Below are 22,103 nucleotides of genomic sequence, written 5' to 3'. Positions count from 1 at the left end.
CCACCTTACGACGGGCCCACGGTGATTCCAGACCTTGACAAGAGGCGTGCCAGAGAGGGTCGTCCTAGATCTACTAGGATACGGACGAATATGGACGTGACAGATCCGAATCGGCCAAAGAGGTGCGGCCTATGTCGCCAACCCGGACACACACGACGTAGTTGCCCACAGGTTGGAGGCTCGTCTCAGACAGGACACCATTAGTATGCATGTTGTTAGTGTTAGCATTATTTACATTAGTGCGCATGTTGCTAGTCTTAGTGTTATTTACATTAGTTCGCATGTTGTTAGTGTCAGTATTATTTACATTAGTGCGCATGACTTTTAGTTTGATTGTTGCGAGTAGTAATGAATACGGCTTCTTTAATTATGAATAATGCTACATTTTCCGTAGATGCACAATTTAATAAGAAAAAATAAACACTAAACTGTTTCAAGATTCATTGATCATACATAATCAAAGTCCCACAACACAAATAAAAAAAAACATAGGTGAACAGACTATAACATAACAAAAAAAGTACAAATCACTATCATACATGATTGAACTTTAAGGAAAAAAATACATGAAACGTGAATCATCTAAACAGATGCGACCCAGTACCACAGCGACGGGCTACCCGTGCCCTCTGACCTCGGCGGATAAACGGCTCCTCATCCTCGATGTCATCCCCATCATCCGGTGGGGCAGGTTGTGCTGGTGGCGCAACATGCAGAGGTGCCACCGAAATCCCTGCGACAGACTCTGATGCAGCGTATTCCGTTCCCCATGAGCAGAGTATTCCGTTCAGGTCTTCCTCGGAGAGAATCTGGGTCGTTTTCTCTGAGATTTTGTGGGGTAAGGGGTAGGAATAATAGTTCGAATGAGGGTGATTCGAACTCCTTACGTTCGAATTACATGGTTTGGTTTCCAATGAATAATTCGAACCACCTTAGTTCGAATTACGTTCAAACTTCCTCTCCCCTAATTCGAACCAACCTGGTTCGAATTATTAAGGTTTGTAGTTCGAACCACCTTGGTTCGAATTACATACAGATAGTGTTTGGCTTATTGCTGAAACGATTTTTGCTTTAGCGTATTTACGTAATTTTTTGAGTCAGTTGGCTTATTATGGTTTTTTACCCTCATAACTAAAAGATTTGAAATGATAATTTAATTAAATATATTAGATTATTTAATAGTTTTTACTCAAAATATTTTTAAATAAACTTTAAAAATATTAAAAGATCGTATAATCACAGTAGCGACTGTAATAATAATCGGTTAATCACATACATAATATGCACCTATTTATTATTGTTTAAGAGAAAAATTTGGCTCATACTTCATAAAAAAAATAATAATTTTATATCATTGAATAATCTTACACTACTAAAAATATTAATGATAATTAATTGATGATTACAAATCATAAAATGTATTAACTCCCTAACACTCCTCAATTATGAAAATGCAGCTTTTGTTTAAAAAAAATGATAACATAACATTTTTTTTTTGGTTTACAATGATAACATAACATTGAATATAGAGCTTGCGACTTCTTATCCAGATGCCCCTTTACGTCAACATGATAGATTTATCGAACTGCGTTAGACAGAAGAAAGAAAGGGAATTAAATGGTGATTATTAATTAAACACACATGAATCAAGGATGCAGCTCAAATGCTAAGGCACGATTAAGTCATCATCAGTTTAATTAGTTGCGCATTGATTAATAAAATAGAATAGTCAAAATATCACAACAACTCCCTACACTTTTCCAACACAAGTTGGCGCCACGCCGCCTCAAAGCGTGTCATAAAAAACTGTGACATATGTCGCGTGGACCCAATTCATGATGAAACATCATAGGAAATAAAATTGGGGGTGAAAGAGACACAATGCAATCTTCTACTTAAATTCAAAGGAAGATGCAGTGGGACAATTATGATCGTTGGATGATCCTCAGAAAATACACACTTATAATAAGTGTATCCAAATCCCCACCTGTCACGGTTATATAAGTTGCCATCTTTATTTGTTTTACTTGCTAGCCATATAATGATGAAATAAATATATGATATGATTTTGGATGGGAGTATGTAACTAAACTTTGCACACTCGTCAAATGATGGTACCATGTGAGGAACGAAAAGGGAGGATCCAAAATTATCTTGTTTGCCCATGATATCTTATCATATCATGCAGGTATTAGAGGCTGATTGCTACATTTTTGTTCCTTTGTGTGCACCTTTATTTTGATGCACGCATGGTGATGGTGGTGTTGAATAGGATGATTCAAATCAGGACAAATCTTTTTAATTTGTAGATGTAAACGCCCTCTCTACCAATTTGAAATAAAAACGAATTGAAGTTGATTTTATATATGTTTGCATTAGATTATTCAATTAAACCTACAAAATAGTTGAAAATATATGTATGGCTAAACATGTAAAAATCTTTTAATGACGGTAATTAACAAAAATTTTTTTTTACGTAAACGTATTCCAAATTTTGATTCTTTTAATGTAATGACAAACCACTAGAAAAGGGAAGGAAAAACTCGAACAAAATCATTAGAAGCATTATTATCGCCGTTTTTGGTCCCCCTCCACAAAATTTTGTTTTTTCTATGATTCTAATCGAAAAGAGAATAAAATCTTGGGAATTCAAGTTCAATCATCTATAGTCTAAAAGGGGGAAAGGAGGAGAGAAAGAAACACTATTAAGACCTAATTAGAAGCATGGAAATAAATCTACACATATTTATATCCATCATCAACAATGTGCCCAACAGCGAGTAGAAGCTAAGAATAATATATATAAGTATCTATATAATAAACGTATAGTATCTTATTAATACGATTAGGAAGATAAATAAAAGGAAACATATATATTTAAGTAAAATTTCAAAATTAACACAACCTTAATCTTAATAACTTTTAATAATCACACAGAACCTTGAGAAACCTTGCTTATGACCTTACCATCTTGACCCAACGACACCCCACCACCGGTTAGAGCCTGAGTAACCCCTTGGTACGGCGGCGCGTGCACGACACCACCACCCGGCGCAGTGTAGTAAACCTGTCTTCCACTTCCACTATCGTACGCCACCTGTGCGTAAGCCGCACCGGTATTATCCTGCATCCCAACTGGCCTAACCACCCCGAATCCTTCCGTATAACCGGGACCTTTAAGCGGCTGTGGTGGTGCCATGTTCGCCGGAGCAGCCGAAGAAAACGGCGGCTTATGTGGCGGCACGCCGCCGTACAACGGAGCTTCGCGGTAACCGTCGGAAGCCATTCGCTGCACCGCGTAGTACCCCTGCGTTGTCGGTGGAGGAGTCTGTGGACGAACTACAGGCGCGTGATGATAGAACGCTCCATGCGCCGGAATCACATAAACCGGCGGCTCACCACCGCCGGCAGCGGACGATACCGCCGGATGATATGCCTCGCTGGAAACATGCTTATCAGGCCAATATCCAGGTTGTAACGGCGCACTCGCCGGAGGAGCTTTCTGAGCGTAATAGTCACCGCCGGTAGGGGCATAATTCCCGGCGAGAACTTCCTCGCTCTTCCTCCGATACGCAGCAGCTTGATCGCTTTCCGAAATTTGCATCCTCTGAAACTGCCTCTGAACTTCCAGCGGGTGGCTCAAGTTCGGATCCGATCCAATGACACGATCGGGGGTGTTAACGGCAACTCTCTGTTGGTACTCCGGCGGCGGCGGGACAGGCTCCGGCACCGTATCATGGAACTTCACCGGGACAGGAGCCGCCGGCGGTGACGGCGCAGGTGGCTGAAGCTGCTGAGGAGCAACATTAACAGCAGTATTCTTCTCAAGACCAAAGAGATAATCCACGTTGGGATTCGGTTTGAGCGGGTCGTGTTGGGCCGGGTCAAGACGGTTATCAGAAGAGGGAGGAAGGTTGTTATTACTGTTAGTGTTAGTAGTGTTGGCTTGGAAGAGGAATAATCGCATGCGGGCAGGTCTAGCGGAAGCACGGTAGAGTCGATCGTACTCGTGCATCATGTGGTCAAGGTCGTCATCATTAGTGACGGAGATGAGAGCGTCAAGATCCTCACCAGGGAGCTGGTACTTGAAGGAGAGGTCCTTCGGGTCGCAGCCGCAGAGGGCGGAGAGCTTGGCGATCATGGCGTTAAACTTGATGTTGAGGTCGACGGCGAGGATCTTGGTCTCGCCGGCGACGTAGGAGAGCTGGTTGTCGTGGGTGCGAGGCTGGATCTTGCCGCCGTAACTGCACATGAACTTGGCCTTGTAGTTGGGTGGCGGTTGTTGGTCGTCCCATGGAGGAGGGTTCTCGAAGTCGATCTCTCTTGAGCGCGGAGAAGAGTCCCCTGAGTCTGGGTAAGACGGGTATGAATAGTTGTTCTCCATAGCCATGGGTTTCTTTTCTGAACGATTGAAGTAATAAGAGTGTGAATGTGTGATTGATTGGGTGCGTCAAATTGTCACTTGTTAGTGTTTCATTGTGGCAGCGAAAAGCTTCAAGAGGAAGAGATTAGATAGAGACAGACACCATGGTCAGAGGTGACTTTTTTTTTTTTTGGTTGCTTCCACACATGTCTTCATATTTATGCATTCTTCGAATGAGATTTTTTTTTTTAAATATTTTTTGGTTTATCTTTTGAGGTGATTATATCATTATACGTATTATTTTTGTATATCAAAAATAAAATTTAATTTTAATATGTTTTTAAATAAAATAATATATATATATATATATATTCAATTACTTAATGTAATAAAAATAATTATTTTTATATATTTATTTTTTAATATTTTTTCTTATACTATAAAAAAATTGTACATAAAGTGTATAAATAAAAGTGTCTAAATATATATTATTTTTTATGATATGAAATATAAGTTTTTATCTTCTTTTAATTTTTATCAAATCACTTTTAAGTTTTAACATTGAAAATAAAAAGTACAAGAGAAAAGTAGGCTAATTTTTTTTATATTGGTTGAATATATGTGCAATACATTGATATTGGAAGATTAAGTATTTTTTTTATATGGTGTTTTATTCAAATTGGACGGTCCGATTTGTTTAAAGAAAAAAATAAACTACAAATCGGAGGGTCTGATTTGTTTGAAGAGAAAAATAAACTACAAATTGGAGGGTCCGATTTATATTTTTTATTTTTTTATTTTTTAAAATAAAAATCAGACGGTCCGATTTTAACATTAAATTTTTTTTTATTTTCAAAAACACAAATCAGACCATCCGATTTGTGATTGTTGATTTAAAAAATGAAACAAATCAGAGAGACCGATTTGTTCACACCATAGCATAATAAAACTCATCTCTTCTCTCATTATTGTGAGATACACTCCTCCCTCCTCCACACAAAAAATAATAAGCGAGAAAAGTATACACCACAAAAAGTAAAATAAAAAATTATAATAATCATAACAATAATAGATGTGACTTGTATAAATGATAAAAAATTATTTGATAGATAAAAAATAATAATATCACTCTACACATAATTTTTTACATTAAAATTATATAAATAAAAAAAAGTTACAACATTAAAATATGAATAACAATATTCATTTTTGTAATAATTATTCTTCACGTACAAGTTATTTTTTAATACAAGTCTATACAAGTCATTTATATTCACGTGTGCACGTTATTTTTCTTTTTCTTTTTCTTCTTTCTTGTTATTTTTCTCTTTTGTTATCGCCGTCACCAACACCACTACCTCCTTCTCCTCTTCTTCCTCCTTCTTTTTCCTCCTTCTCCTCCATCATCAGTTATCTCGTTGTTGAATATAATAAATAATTTAAGTTCAGATTGTCAATTGAACCAAAACAAAATTGATTGTTGTTTTGAATCCAATCAAGTGGTTGAGATGTGGTTCGATTCTAGTTAATTTTTTTCGTTAGTAGTTTATGATTCTGTAGGTGAATAATATTTCATTGTTGAAGGTTTGAATTGAATGTAATAAAAAAGTTTTGCATTAAAAAAATATTTTTCTGTATTTGCAGTAAATTTGGGTGTAACACGAAGATATTTGAGTGTATTGTTTATGAATTTTGGGTGTATATATGCTGATAAGTTTTGCATAATTCAAAACTTTTTATCTTTTTTCTCCTCATCTTCTGCTGCTTCTTTTTCTTCATATTCTTATTTTATATTCTTATAATTCTTTTTGAAAAGGAAAAAATCAAACAAAGAAAAAAAATACATAATATTGTAAAATCAATAAAAGAAGGAGGGAAAAAATGCAACAACAACAACAATAATAAAAAAAAACGATGAATATGAAACACACGCAGAAAAAGCTAAGGAGAAGAAATGCAAAAAAGAAAGAAGAGGAGAAACGCAGAATACAAAGAGAAACAACATATATAATTTGATAGATACATTATGTAAATAATTTATATAACTTATATGCTAAAAAGACTTGTATATATATCAATACTTTTTTGATAAATATATAGTCATAAGATACCACAACTAGTTTAACTCATCAATTAGATATTGAAGATATATATCTATATATTTTTGCTTTTACATTGTCTAAATAACACAAATTAAAAAGATGTAAGAACCTTTCATACACATTTTCGGAATAGAAAGACTGTAAAGATAATAATCTCAAGCTAACAAGAATACGAAATATTTAAGTGGGTGTTAATGACAAATTTATCGAAATAAAACTCAATCCTAATACTTTAAGCCCAACAACACGAAAATATTTAGTAATTAAAAAATAATTAATAAATATTAAACAAAACAAATTCTGATTTTTTTTTTCTCTAGCATTACTGTCAACAAAAAGGGTGAATCATGACTCATGACATTATAAATTTGGTAGTTTAGGTATTAATTAAAAGCATGTTGATCGAAACTAGTGAATTGAAAATCTACACAAGGTGAATATCGCATCGTTCTTATAATAATTAGTCATAGTTCTTATCTCTATTTTATTGCCTTCGAGTCTAATAGAGAAACAACTTTTTAGCTTTTTAATAAATTTTTAGAATATTACTAAGATTTAGTTTGATATCCCTACCTAATAAAGTGTGGTTATTTTTAGACCTATAATATCTAATATTCTTAATTTCCTACAGCAATACTGCAAGTGAATACTACCATTCTAAGAAGTTATATAACCCTAAAATATAATCACTGGTCTCATCGAACTGTTGGTAAGACATACGATAATGTATGTATGTGTAACAGTGAGATTTGAGGATGAATTGATGTTTTGCTAGGATTTTTTATTTTAATATTAAAGAGTGAATCTAATTTTATGTTGATGTTATAAAAAATAGAATTTTATAGCATTCTGAAGATATTGTTTTGTGCAAGTACAATACGTAGATAAGTATTGTATTGACAATAGACAATTTGTATATTGATAATACGTAATTAGTGTATTATAATTTTAATATTAAAATAATACAATACGTAATTCGTGTATTGTTTTTATGAATTAAAAAAAAATATATTCTTACAATACACTCTCTTCGAATTTTATAGTCTCAAAATTTTATAAAATATCGTAGCTTCTAATATTAAAAAATTATATCAACTTTTATCTAATATCTAAAAAAATGATCTGTTTTGCTAACCTCATATATTTAACGTTAATTCAATTTTATTTTCCCCAATTTTTATGGTCTTTGTCAAATACATATTTTTGTTCTCTTCAAACGATTAATGCTCTACAATGATCACGAGTTATGTTTATTTTATAATTGTTAGTCTTTTTTTGTAGATATAGGTTCTCTTTTACGGTTCCATATTTCTTGTGTTTTCATAAAGCAGGTGGACTAATGAATATAAAAATATGGAGTATATATTTGTGATTTGGAAGGTAAGAGGAGGGGTCCCATACGTTATTGATTGAAAGAGTAGGAAGGGATAAGACAGTGATGTGTTAATTTGACTATAATTCGATTCTCAGTTATATGGAATGGAACCCTCTCTATAACGAGTGTAGCCTATAGCTTCTGAAATTTGAAGGCCACATAGAGGTGAAAGATGCCTCATATTCTTATAAAAAATATATGAGAAATCCTATTTTTATTGTTTAAAGTTGTCCAACCATTTTGGAATATAGTAATTAAGGTATAAGACTGACATTGATATATTGTTATTATATTATTTGACAAACAAATAGGTACATAGGAGTGAAAAAAAATGGCATGGTAGACAATATCACTTAAAGGTAAATTTAGGCCGCTTTAACTGATTTTTTATCGTCTTCCTAATCTTACTGTAATTATATGATTACTTAGAATTTAAAAAGTATCGTATAGATAATACAATGCATCAAATAGTAAAAATTAAAGCAAGAAAAAATCATGCCCCAATAATTCCTCCCCAGCTAGAAGTCAAAATATGAGATCAGAATTCCTCAGTCCTCACTGGTCTCTAGTTCATGATTTCACTCATGTTCCACATAACGATGATATTAGTATAATACAACCCCAACAAACATTATAGATAAATAAAAAGGAATAAGTAATAATAATTATTCTAAATTAGCTCCGCTAAAAAGAGGAAGCACAAAATTTGTGTTTTTCCTCAATTTTTTTATGGATGATAGAGAGATTTAAATTCGTAATTTTTAGATGAGTATGTAGAGATTATGTTATTTGAGCTATAATTTATTGAATTTGTCTTTTTGATTATTTTGTACTTTTTGAAAAGCTAAATTGATAAATTAGTGATATTATATTATTTGTGCATATATTGTTTTTATACAAATTAACTACTAATTTGGTATCCAAAAAATTAAACCACCGATAAAAAGGTCCTGAAAGAAGTTAATAACAAAATAATTATTGAATGATATAAAATACATTAAAAATAATTCATAAATATTATATTTTTATAAGGAACAAAAAAATTTTTATATTTCACGAATGACTTATTTATTTGATTCGAATTTTTGTGATAATATTTGAATAAATATTTATAAGGTGTACAAAATAATTTTGAGTAAAATTTATTCTCTAATTTTTTATTTTTATTTTTTTAAAAAAAAGTAGTCATTCACAATAATTTTTTTAAAAAAAATTACTTCACATAAAATTATTAAATTTTAAGAATGAAATTTTTTTACTTTTTCTAATAATAAATACAAAAATTTGTATTAAAATTTGATCTCTAAAATCTTTTTAAAATATATACTTAATATTTATTTTTTTATCATATTTTTAAATGTTGTAGTGACTTATTTATAGTTAGCATTTTTAGAGATTTTTTAATCAACAATATAAATTTTCGAATATTATTTTAGTAAAGTATTCTTTTATATATCTATGTATGCATTATTGCATTGTCCTTTAATTTGTATTTCTATTTAAAAATTAATATTCGCCCTTTTACAGACAGTATGTAGTACCATGGCATCCTATTTCATTTTTAATTTTAAGAGTTTTAGGCACTACTATCTTTCATTATAGATATAGGTGGGGCACAACAACAAAATGTCTTCGCCAACTACCTTGAATTCTTCATCCACAAATAGGTTCAAAGTCAAATTATGCATTGTTGCGCATGTGAATACAACTGTTTAGAGTCTTATTTGTCAAGGTGTGTATATAACAAATTTAAGTTGAGGAGAGACACATCAACTACGTTTAGGAGGAAAATTGAAATATTTCACTATTCTATGACAAATTATATTGTTATAAAATAAACTATTATGTAGATCGATGGATTTTTAAATAAGATGATTTATTTTCTATTTTTTATGCTTTATAATTTAGCTCTCGAGTTAATTGTAATGAAAATTTGCAAATTGAGCAACTGGATTAAAACATTGGTTTGTAATTAAGAGACCACAGTTAAATGAATGATTAATAATTATGTTTTTGTAATAAGATATTAATTTAGATTTATAAATAATATTATTATCTTTTAGGAAGATGGACAAAATCTAATAACCTTAATATCAAGAAAATCAATATAGCTTTTTGGAAAGGAATGGTACCTCCGAGAATTGAGTTTTTTGGATGATTTGTATTTATTGGTAGAGTTAATACCAAGGAGAAGTTGAGTAGATTAGACGTTATTATTCACAGTAATAAAATCTTTTCAACATTTATTTCTTTTGGTGAAGATTGGGCTATTCTTGGAACCATCAGAGAACTATTTGAGAGTTGAACTGTCATGCACAAACAAAAACAAGAGCAGAAGAAATGACTGACTGAATTTTTTTGCAGTGATTTAGAACATCTAGTTGAAACGAAATGCTAGGATTTTTAATAATAAGGAAGCAGGTGTTGAGATCATACGAAAGATGACGTTTTTGAGATACGAAGAATGAACTGACAGTGATCCTTTTGATTGTTTATGGCAATATCGGAGATGACAGGAAATTTATGAATTTGTATGTAGTACTTGTTTGATTCGTTTGTTCCACTTTTGCTTAAAAAAATCAAGAAAATAAATATATGGTTTTATAAATAAAAAATGGTTTAATTAACAAGACATTTGTTAAGATATCATATGTAGAATACTAGAATGATTTTGTTCAAAGAAATTATAAATTTTTAAAATATTTACAGCATAAAAAATTAATAAAAATTTAAGGTTAGTGATACTTTTGTCATGATCAACACACCAAGTTTTTAATATTTTATCAGTATCTGAATATGTATATACGACTAGTATAATTAGTATCAATTATTCTATTTTGCTTCTATTTTATTAAAATTAGTCACACGTTGCACAAAATATTTCTAACCACCTTTGGCTAAATAAACAAGATTTTTAATATAAAAATAAACATTTTAGTTAGCAAGATTCTTTAGAAAAAAAAAAGGGCTAAGAATACATGTTAAAGTTATAAATTAAAAAATTATAAAAAATAACAAAATTAAGTTTCTAATATATTGTTATGTATTTATCAAAGTGAAAAGTTTAAGAACTTCTATAAATAATAATAATCTTAATATGTATATTTTTAGGACAAATGTTAGTTAAAAAAAATGCATAATTTCTTTTGAAAAAAAGATATTCTAAAATGATAAAAATTATAAAATAATAAAATAAAAATTAATAAAGAGTTTTATTCCACCTCTTAGATTTCGTTTGTTTATATGCATGGAACACTGAAATAAGAATAGAGTATAAAATTATGTTTGATAAATGAAACAAGGATAGAAATATTATATTCAGAGAAACTAAAATTAGTATATTTTACATAAACAACATAACAACACTAACAAAAGACTTAATTTATTTTTTTTATTATTTTTATTAATTTTTTATAATTATATTTTTTCTAATTTTTTGTATAAAAAATAAAATAAATTAAACTTTTATAATTATTATAGATTATAACCAAACAAAATATAAAATACTAATTTTTATATTTTTATTATTTATATTTTATTTTTAATATCTTATATTATCTTTTTCTAAAAATCAAACACAATCTTAGTGACTAGAAAGATAGGTGAGTTTGTGTAATGAACTTTTTTAAATTTCCAACACTCAATAACTAACTACTAACTTACTTAGCATTAATTAGTAATCCAAATTTTTTTAATTGTTATTAATTAGTAATAACTTAAATTTTATTTTTTAAAAAAATATAAAATTAATTATTATTAATTATAATTATTTAAAATTGACTGGTTAAAAGTTGTCATTCTTCTTGTGTAATTTGCAGTTGCAGGAAAATGAGGATGATAATTGATAAGATACTATTAAAGGATGCAGCTGACAGAGACGAAGAGAAAGAGGTTATAATGATTGGAGGTTGGAGACACTGAGTTAGTTGAGAACTTCCACCAGCTTGAAGCAGCTTTCAAAATGTACAAATCAAATTAATGCTTCCCGATGTGTGCATTTATTACCATAGTGTCCTTATGACACTTGGTAAGGAGATATTTTGAATTATTTTTTTTTTAAGTTAGAATCTAAAATAATACTACTATTATTTTTAAGGATCCGTTTAAAAAATTTTAAAAATATTTTTTTTTAATTTTTAACTTATAAAAATTAATAATATCAATATTTGACGTAATTTTTAAAATTAAATTATAATTTTTTAAAAAATTATTTAAAAATTTATAAAAAATTAAAAAATTATTTTTTTATAATATTATTATTTTTTATCGTATTTTTATAAAATAAATATTTTTAAAATTAAAATTTTAAATATAAAATTACTAAATTATTTTTAATATAATTATTTATTATTTAAACTATTTTTTAAAAAATAATTTAATTAAATTGTTTAGCTAAACTGTGCTAATTCATCTATCTTATCTCCAAATCCGAAGGGAGTAGACATAGACGGAGTCAAGAGAGTAGCGCAACGAAGCAACTGAATGAGAAGAAGTGGTTCGTGGACGAAAATGTCAAAGCCAAAACGCACCGTATCGCATCGCAGCACTACTTGTTGAGTCTTAAATGATTCCGTTATTATTTACTTTCACTTGTCACCCAATGCTTCTCGCCGTTTACCTCCAAACGCTACTGCCAAATTCTCTCTCCTTCGTAATTTCTCTTTCGAACCTCGTTTAGTTTCCGCTTTTGCTTCTCCTCGAGTTCGAGCATTTTCACCGCTCGTCAATTCTTTCGCGTTTTGATTTTGAGCTTGTGGAGATGGTGAAGAAGCTTGAAATGTTGCCGGCGAAGGACGTGGATTTGTCCTCCGTCAAATATGAACATGAAGTTGTCAAAGGTCTCCACTACTCTTTGGTTCATTTAAATCCTTCTTAATTGCGTTTGATTCTCGAGTTTATAGTGTGATTTACTATTTGATTCTGTTTCGATTTTGTGTTTGCAGCTCCGCATTTGACTGGATTCGTGTTTCGATTCTTTGTGAGGATACTTGAACTTCCATTGATAGGTCCTGCTATCATGACTCATTTGAAGAAGGACAACAAAATTGATCAGGTCTCTGTGTGCGTGTGTTTTCTGCTTCATTTTTCATTTTTTTGGTTGCTGAAATCCTTGCTTAGCGTTTCTTCATTTTGTGACTTGTCATGATGACTCTGGATTTAAACTGTGGTTGCGGTTGCATTGCAAGAAAAAAAAAAAACGACCGCAATTGTGTCGATGCAGTGGTTGCTAATTGCAATTTAGAACCTCCGTAGTTTTGTGAATTATGAACAATACTTGAGTCGAGTGTGCGCATGACTGTGGCAAGTGGAACTGATTAAATGTTACGTCAATTGTTTGATTGTTATGTAACAGTTACTGCGGCATACTGTAATACCAGAAGGACCGATGTTTAAACCTGAATATCCACCTCGAGGTCATTTCATCTCCATGTTTTCAATCACTTCTTGTCAATAATATATGCACTAATTTTGCTGATTGAAGAGGCGCACTGGCTTTTCTGTTGTCTTTATAGCATTATACAGTACTCAAATATTTGTATGTTTGCATTTGAGGTGTTCTTATTAGTTGGATTTACCTAAATTTGAAGTCTGATTGCTTGTGATTCTTTTACATAATTACAATAGGGTTGAAAACATAAAATTATTTTGGAGAGTGATAATAGGAACTAGTAACTGTAACACAATCAATTGAGTTAGTTACATTGAATTTGAAGATGTATGTTCTGTTGTTCTGTTATAACACACCCAGAAACGGAACCTGGTGTTGTAGTCCTTGATGAAGATGGGAGCCCTGCAAGCCGAGTAGAGTCTGCCTTGAAATGTCTGCCACAGTATGATCCTTCTAAATCCTGGGAAGATTCATCCTTACCCTTTCGGTACTGGAAGATACGAGACTATGCTCATGCCTATCGATCTGGAAAAGTAACCCCGTCTATGGTAAGTAGAGCATTCAGTTGATTGGAACCCATGAGTATGAAATTGCCTCTATTCTAAAATATATTTAAGGGAGACGGTTTAACTTTGAATAAATAGGTTGCTGAGCGCATCATCTCAGTTATAGAGGAGAATTGCAGAATTAAGCCACCAGCGCCACTTTTGATATCGTTTGATGCTGCAGAAGTCCGGAAGCAGGCAGCAGCATCTACTCAGAGGTTCGAAGCAGGTAACCTGTATGATTCAAATGCTTATATAGATCTCATACTGCAAATATCTCATACATGACTATGTTGAGATGTGGTGGGAAGTGATATGGACAATAACAGCTCAGACCTTTTGATTGTATAGGAAATCCGTTATCAATATTAGATGGAATTTTCATCGCGATCAAAGATGATATAGACTTGTATCCCCATCCATCTAAGGGTAAGTATTATTGACTCTCTTTGTATGAGTAATTGAATAAAGTTCTGAAATATAGTTTGGCGATAAAAAGGTGCAAGTACGTGGATGCATGAGGTACGTACTGTAAAGGAGGATGCTGTCTGTGTTTCAAGGCTGCGTAGCTGTGGTGTCATTTTTGTTGGGAAGGCAAATATGCATGAGTTTGGAATGGGTACAACTGGAAATAATCCTAACTACGGGTAATCCCTTTTTTATTTTTTAAAACTCTTTTTTTCGTTGATTTTAAAGTTGATGTCACCATCAACATAAAGATTGAGCTTGGAATGACCAAAGAAAAGCAATATATGCTTGCCTTACTTGATACACATTCAGCATTTACACATTGCATACCTTTCAAATTAGGAGATAAAGTAATCAAGTAAAGTTATTAGCAATTGTGATTGTATTGTTGTTTCCAATGTGTTAGTTCACCCTGTTTTACGTTCAGTTGCAAGTTTATAAACGATTTGAAAGGTGGAATAGACTTAGGGCCAGTCGGCCAGAGACCTTCAGGAAATTTACAGGAGAATTGCTGGCACTGTTAACTGCTGAGTTTTATATAATATACGCGTAACAATGATTTGGTTTGCTTTAAAATTTCTTATATTTTTATTGCAATGTACCCATCATTGATGACTCAATCCAGTATTCTTGAGTTGCAGAACTACAAGAAATCCTCATGCACCTGATAGGTATACTGGTGGATCTTCTTCTGGTCCAGCTGCAATTGTGGCATCTGGAATATGTTCTGCTGCACTGGGAACTGATGGTGGAGGTTGTGCAAAAATATTGTCATACTAACTGTTTTTGCCTCAAATTTTCTATGTACTGATTCTTAACTTTTTGCATATTCTGGAGAAAGGCAGGTTCTGTTCGTATTCCTTCTTCCCTTTGTGGTGTGGTGGGACTGAAATCAAATTATGGGCGAACAAGCATGCAGGGGTAATTTCTTGTTGTAATTTTTACCATGTTATGACCCAAAAAAAAACCGTGGAATGCATTTTCTTGTTGCACTTTGCACATAAAGACAGCATCATTTTATCTTTACTTAGCAAATTCCAAGGGGCAACATCTGAATATTTTGAAGTCTACCCGGTCTCTGATAATATTATTTGTTAGGCACCAGCATTTGTGATATTCAATTGACTAAAATTTGAAGCTATATATTAATAGTATATTTAGTTGCATTAGAACAAAAACTAATGACGGTCCCTGACTAGTTAAATTTTGGACCACCTCATCATGCCTACATTTTTTTTATCTGCAGGTCATTATGTGATAGTGGAACGGTAGAAATTATTGGACCGATTGCTTCATCAGTAGAGGATATCATGCTAGTGTATACAATCCATATTTTAGAATCTCTTTGGTTTCCATTTTTACTATAGCTTTCATTAGTGCTCTCTAGTGCTTACTTTGGGTTGCTCGTAGATTGCTTCATGAGTACATATAACGGGTCTTTCTTTTTCTAATAACTCAGGTACGCGGCAATGTTGGGTGCATCACCGGAAAATAGAATCAGCTTGAGACCGGTAATCTTTAATCTTTTTATTGATATTCTTCGAAATCAATACTGAGAGACTTTAACTGCTAATTGCTCATATTTTTTGAACAGTTTTATCCTTCTCTCTCCACTTATAACTTATCACTTGAAAAGTAATTTTCTTTCTATAATTTACAGAACTATATAACAAAAACTTAATCTATCTATCAAACGATTTTTTAAAAACTAAAATAAATTAAGGATCAATTTGTCATTTTTCAAATAGTAGGGATTAATTTATCGTCTTCTTTTAAAAACTAATTTGTTCAATGCAAAGTTCTTAGGACCATTTGACGGGTTTACTTACAAAATAAAATTGGGATATAGGAAGAAAACACGGGTATAATAATAACTCATATACAAGTATATAGCTGATTTACAAGTATGTAAAAAAGTTAGACCACTGACCAAATCTTCTTCATTTTACATTATCTATAACAAATCTTAATATTTTTCTTTTAGTCAGTTATGATGTATATATTCCTCTGTTTCATGTAGTCACCACCTTGCTTGCCAGCTTTGTCATTAGATGATTCAGATATTTTGGGATCATTAAGAATAGGGAAGTATACAGCGGTAATCACTCTATCCCTTTCGCAGATTTTATGTGCAGTCTAATATGATATTGCTTTTTCTAAATATTATTATATTTATTTATTCTTGTGAAGTGGTTTAATGATGTTCATTCACTCTATCCCTTTCACAGATTTTATGTGCAGTCTAATATGATATTGCTTTTTCTAACTATTATTATATTTATTTATTCTTGTGAAGTGGTTTAATGATGTTCATTCGACTGAAGTATCCGACAAATGTGAGGATGCTCTGAATCTGTTGACAAAGGCGCATGGTTGTGAAGTAAGTTCATGATATTTCTGTGTACTTCAGGATTTGTTTTGCAACGACTTTTTATGAAGACGACTTCATGACCAGTGCAAGCAATTCTATGAAGTATGCAATTCTTTTTATATTTGCAGATAATAGAGATTGTTATACCAGAGCTTCATGAGATGCGAACTGCCCATGTTGTTTCCATTGGCTCGGAATGCTTATCTTCAATAAATGCTGATTGTGAAGACGGGTACGTTTGGACACTTAACGCAGGTAGTTTCATTTGTAGTCTAACTGACACAAGGTGTCAAGGTGATATTTGCAGAACTAAGAAATTTATTCTTCTTATCCGAACTTGAAAGTATATTTACCATGAGCGGCTATCATTGTCTAGTAAATTGTAAGAGAACTTCACGATGATTTTCCATAATTTTTTTCCCTTAACAGGAAAGGGGTAAAATCAACATATGATACACGGACTAGTATGGTACTTTTTCGGTCGTTTACAGCAGCAGATTATATTGCAGCCCAACGTATTAGGTGAGATGAAGTAGTTTATAACATTTCTCGACTTTTGTCTAGTCCCTTTTAACGACCCAAAAAAAAAAAAGAAAGCGTTTAATGTCGTTCATTTTAATTTTTTAACATCTTACAGATCAGACCCCTTTGGATATCAAATGGTACAACAATTAGAAATAATTACTCCTATACTCTTAAACAGCCAAAATAAAAAGGAAAGAAAAAGAAAAAGAAAAAAGAAGACTGAGGCTCATTACAGTTTATTCTAATTTTATCTTACATATCTCAATTCTCAATTCTCAGACGAAGGATTATGCATTATCACATGGAAATTTTCAAGAAGGTGGATATCATAGTGACACCAACAACTGGGTATGTAATAAACACCTATGTTAACAGCAGTTAAATTTACTATATATGAATTGACTATATATAAAAGGGATTGGAAAAGTTTTGGTGCATTTGTCTTTTCCACTCCAAAAAGAGAAAAAAACTAATTATGTAGTTTTGTTTTCAAGGAAAAAGAAAAGATAGTTTCTATTGGTATTCTCGTGTAAATCCTATATAAATAAAAAAAACTAAAAGTATTTATAAAATTAATATTTATTTTTCTATATATAAATTAAAAAAAATAAAAATGGCTTAACAAGCCAAACGTGCGTATTAAGCTGCTAGTTCATCTAAAGCGCATATGCTTTCTTTTGGAATAATTTGATATGAATAGAATTATTTCTCACACTCTGGATAACACAGCATGACAGCACCCAAGATCCCTCCTAGTGCTCTGCAAAGTGGTGAGACAGATATGCAGACAACAGGTGATTGACTTGCTCTTTAAGTTGCAACTTCAAAGACTATATACAAATTGCTTTAATATTGCTTCATTATACTGTAATGTTTGTCATCATGAGAATCTTAAATAAAGTGGCATGATCACCACAACGCACCACGCATATTTAATATCTTCCCTGTTGCTATATATGTTAACTTGAAATTTGTTTCTCAGCTTACCTTATGCGATTCATTATAGCGGGGAATCTTCTGGGACTCCCTGCTATTAGTGTCCCGGTGAGTAAAATGAACAGTACATTGAGTGTTTTTTAGAGTTAACCATTGCTAAGAGACTAATATACGTACTCTCTATTACCGTTGATTCCTTTAACCAACAATGTTCCATGTACAGGTTGGTTACGATAAATCAGGACTTCCAATAGGTTTGCAGGTGATAGGCCGACCGTGGGCGGAAGCTACAATTCTGCGTATAGCATCTGCAGTGGAGGTACATATATTTTCATTCATAAACCAAGGGGCTTCCAACTAAATTAAAATAAAATAAATATGCACATAGATTAATAATCGAAATGGTCGATAAAAGCTGAGACATGCGTCAAATGATCCTAAAAAAATCCTTCTTCGAAACAGATTGGTCTTTCAGTTAGTTAGATACTAACATATAAATATATAACACAAATAATTTTTTTTAGTAAGTCATCATCTAATTGAATGAAGAATTGATTTCAGATATCTGATTTTTTTTAGGACCAAATTAATGTATACGTGATTTTTTAGAAACAATTTTGAAAAAAAAATAGATAATCAATGCGTTTTCTTTATTTTTGTCTTACAATTAAAAATATGGGTCAGATGTGCTAGTTTGCTCCTTTTTTGCAGACTAGCGGGCCAAAAGATTAGTATCATTATTATCATTTAAAAGCAATTTTCAAAAGATTAAAGCGGTAAAGCCACTATTTTTTAAAAAAATTGACAAAATATTTTGAAAAATATTTCACTATTATATAATAAATTGGTAATATACCAAAAAACTATTTCACTAAATTCTTGTTTTACTTTTTCTTCCCCAATAAAAAGCCAAAAATAAGTGTCAATTGACAAAAGGTGTGTCGTCTTCCTGTCAAATCCCGTGGATTAAACGGCCCTTTTTAGCTGGTTCTAACTTCGAATTTCCATACCCAACCCGCCATTTTTATAAGTTATGCGAGCCAGTCCACCTACAATGCGTTGTTCTGAGTGTCTTACTTACATATTTGTCCTTTTTCTTAATATTGTGTAGGGTAAACTATCAAAATTACCTCTAATTTTTTAAAATTCTGGCAAAAAATATCCCTCAATTTTATTAACGATAAAAATGTTCTCAAAATATCTTAAAATGCGACCAAAATACCCAATATTAAATATATATTTTCAAAAAAATCTTTAGAGATTGGATATTCGTGCAATTTCTTACAAGTACGATTATAAAAATAAGATATTTTTATTTTTAAAATTTGATAATTTTATATTAAGTGATTTTTTTTGTCAATGACTAAAAATACTCTTAAAAAATGAAAAAATACAGAGATCAAATTTTTATCCGATTTTTTATATGTAATTTCTAAATAATTATCTAAATATTTCTACAAATTAGATCAAATACAAAATTTATTTGCCACTCATAAAAAAATAATATTCTTTTTAATTGTTTTTGTTGTTATCAAAAGTAGAGGACATTGTCAGCGTATTCAAAACTCGGTGGTGGTTTTGATAGTTTACGCTATAATGTAAATCGTTAGAGTGTCTTGGTTTTACAATTTGTATATAAAACCACATATCTGCAACAAATCATAAACGAATTAGAAAGGTCACACAAATCATTGCAGAGTTTCATGTTTCATGGATTGTTCATAAACTCAATAGCCTGCAACAATTCTTGAAGAAATCATAAACATATTATTAGATTTGTATAAAAATCTCTATACAGTGGATTTTATGAACAAACTATGAAACCCAATATCATGCAATGATCTGTGTTAAATGAGCATTTCAATTCATTCATAAATCGTTACATGTATACGTTTTACATACAAACTATAAAACCCAAAGACCTGTAACAATTTACATAATACTAAAAGAAGTCAAATATACAAGCAAAACTTTTTCAAGACAATCTAGTATGCATATTTATTTTACGTTATTTTATTTTTTGGGTAAAAAACCCTAAACCAAAGTTTTTTTTTGTCACATGAATTGTTTATCCGTGTATAATGTTTTCGGTAAACGTTCTATATTTTGTTTATACTTTATACAGAGACTCTATGGTGAGTCAAAGAAAAGGCCACTGCAATATCATGACGTTCTGAGGACAAACTGAAGCAACAATATTTGTGCTGAAGCGTTCCCCGTGTATTTGATCCTTGGGGGCAATGGGCATCTGATTTTCTCAAGGATGTATTTCAGTATTTGTTTCAAGTTTCAATTGTTTGTAGGAAATAACTGCTGGAAGCAAAAATTATAATAATTTAAAGGCGGCAAAACATAGTTTCGGAAATAAAGAATATCATGGATGCCGGCATATTGTGCACCTCATCAAGATGCATAACAGCACAAGGGAGCTTCTTTAGCGTCTAAAATAATATTGTAAGTTTGTAACAATGTACAAAATTCATTTTAGGGAGTGAAAATTTGTGCTATCTGCTGAGAAGATATCTTACGTGATAATCGATACTGTCCAAGCCACCACTATATGGTAAAGTAATGTAAAACAGTACTATATATAACTTCAAATAATCACGAACCAGGATTCGGCCGTCCAGGAATAAGATGGATATATATATTTCATAAAATATATAAATTAAATTTAATAATTATAAAATAAAAATTTATTAAATAAAAATTTATTTATTTGACTTTATATAATCATTTTTATTTTTATTTTCTTTAAATAGTCACCTTTAAGTTATACTTATGTCTAAATAATATAGTGCAAAGATGAAATTATTAAATAAAATACAAATATAAATAGAATTCCGCTAGGGAGACAATGGACTATTTATACAATGTGTACAATGGGCTATTGAGTTACAAAATGAACATCTCCCATACTATCTAGAATAACTATCGAGTACTAGGGATAATAAACATCTTCCCGAAAAATTAAAATAATTTTGGGGTTCACAAATGATCGAACTCTTGACCTTTTGGATCTAACACTCTAATACCATATCATAATATCACTCATCTCAAAAGTTTCAACTGATGGAAAAAGGTAACACTAATGATTATATTTTTAATACTCCATAAACCTCCATTGTATACATTGTATAAATATTTCATTGGTTCCTCATACTTTCCCATATAAATATTATGTTTCAATAGCTGAAAATTAAATAACATTCAATTTTTTATTTTTATTTTTCATAAATCATGACATCATATTTTAAATAATATTATTACACTTAATATTTTAAAAAATTAAATTGTTAAAAGGGAAAAAAATGATATATAAGTGTAACTAATAAATACAACTAGGTCAAAGATAGAAAAATTAAAAAATTGTAAGAATATTATACAAGGTTTTAAGGAGTTCATCACCAAATATATATGCTTAGCAAACATAAAAAAAAGAACTATGATAATCAATTAGATTCTTCAAATACTTGTCTAGAAGTAAAAATAGAGGAGAAAGAGCATTAGGCATGAAATTTTTTAAGAGAAATAAAAAAAAGTGTAAAGTAAATGTTAATTTATATAGAAAATATAAAAGTGAGTATAAAAGAGAGAATGAATTATGTTTTATTACTGAATTTATACCTATTAAAAAAAATTTAACATTGAAAGCATAGAGTAATTTATATAAAAATAAGAGTAAAAATATAAAAAAATAAAGTTAAACACCGATTTCTTAAATAAAAATGAGAAATGATATGAGAGAATGAATTAAATTTTATAACTCAAGTCAACCTATTAAAGAGAAATAACATTAAGATTAAATAGTTAGAATAATTTAAAAAGAAATAAATGTTTAGAGAATATGAAAGTGTAACAAGAATATAATATAAAGATAGTAGATGGAAGATTATGAGAAAATAAAAATACCAAGAATTTTATGACATAATACAAAGATTTACATGGCAAAATAGAAAAATGTCGAATGTCCAAAGATGATTTTAGAATTATCTTGTTTCCTCTTTTAATATATTATATAAATTGATA

At 30.8% G+C, this 22,103-nt stretch overlaps 2 protein-coding genes across 5 annotated transcripts; one reads left to right on the top strand and one right to left on the bottom strand.

The window, feature by feature from the left end:
• Nucleotides 1-2,781: 2,781 nt before the first annotated feature.
• Nucleotides 2,782-4,612, bottom strand: LOC112714768 (uncharacterized). The gene has a single exon (XM_025766438.3). It carries the CDS (start codon nt 4,388-4,390, stop codon nt 2,930-2,932), a length of 1,461 nt encoding a protein of 486 aa, XP_025622223.1. The 5' UTR covers nt 4,391-4,612; the 3' UTR covers nt 2,782-2,929.
• A 7,636-nt stretch (nt 4,613-12,248) lies between these two features.
• On the top strand, nt 12,249-20,592 carry LOC112714766 (fatty acid amide hydrolase). Of its 4 annotated transcripts, none has more exons than XM_025766437.3 (20): nt 12,249-12,678; nt 12,784-12,893; nt 13,194-13,254; nt 13,611-13,777; nt 13,874-14,003; nt 14,126-14,203; nt 14,274-14,421; nt 14,884-14,996; nt 15,088-15,163; nt 15,489-15,560; nt 15,702-15,753; nt 16,263-16,340; nt 16,539-16,622; nt 16,742-16,845; nt 17,043-17,135; nt 17,418-17,486; nt 17,868-17,932; nt 18,121-18,182; nt 18,298-18,393; nt 20,200-20,592. In XM_025766437.3, exons 1-20 carry the CDS (start codon nt 12,600-12,602, stop codon nt 20,260-20,262), a joined length of 1,800 nt encoding a protein of 599 aa, XP_025622222.1. In that variant the 5' UTR covers nt 12,249-12,599; the 3' UTR covers nt 20,263-20,592. The 4 variants fall into 4 exon arrangements, 3 of the variants coding, with proteins under 3 accessions (XP_025622222.1, XP_025622221.1, XP_072060575.1); XM_025766436.3 differs by having other exon boundaries at nt 13,590-13,777; XR_003159348.3 differs by lacking the exon at nt 18,121-18,182 and having other exon boundaries at nt 13,590-13,777.
• Nucleotides 20,593-22,103: the final 1,511 nt, after the last annotated feature.

The sequence above is a fragment of the Arachis hypogaea genome, chromosome 10, assembly GCF_003086295.3.
Source record: "Arachis hypogaea cultivar Tifrunner chromosome 10, arahy.Tifrunner.gnm2.J5K5, whole genome shotgun sequence".
Classification (NCBI taxonomy): Eukaryota; Viridiplantae; Streptophyta; class Magnoliopsida; order Fabales; family Fabaceae; genus Arachis; species Arachis hypogaea.
The sequence above is the reverse complement of the archived record's forward strand: the minus strand, read 5'-3'. Positions and strand labels throughout refer to the sequence as shown.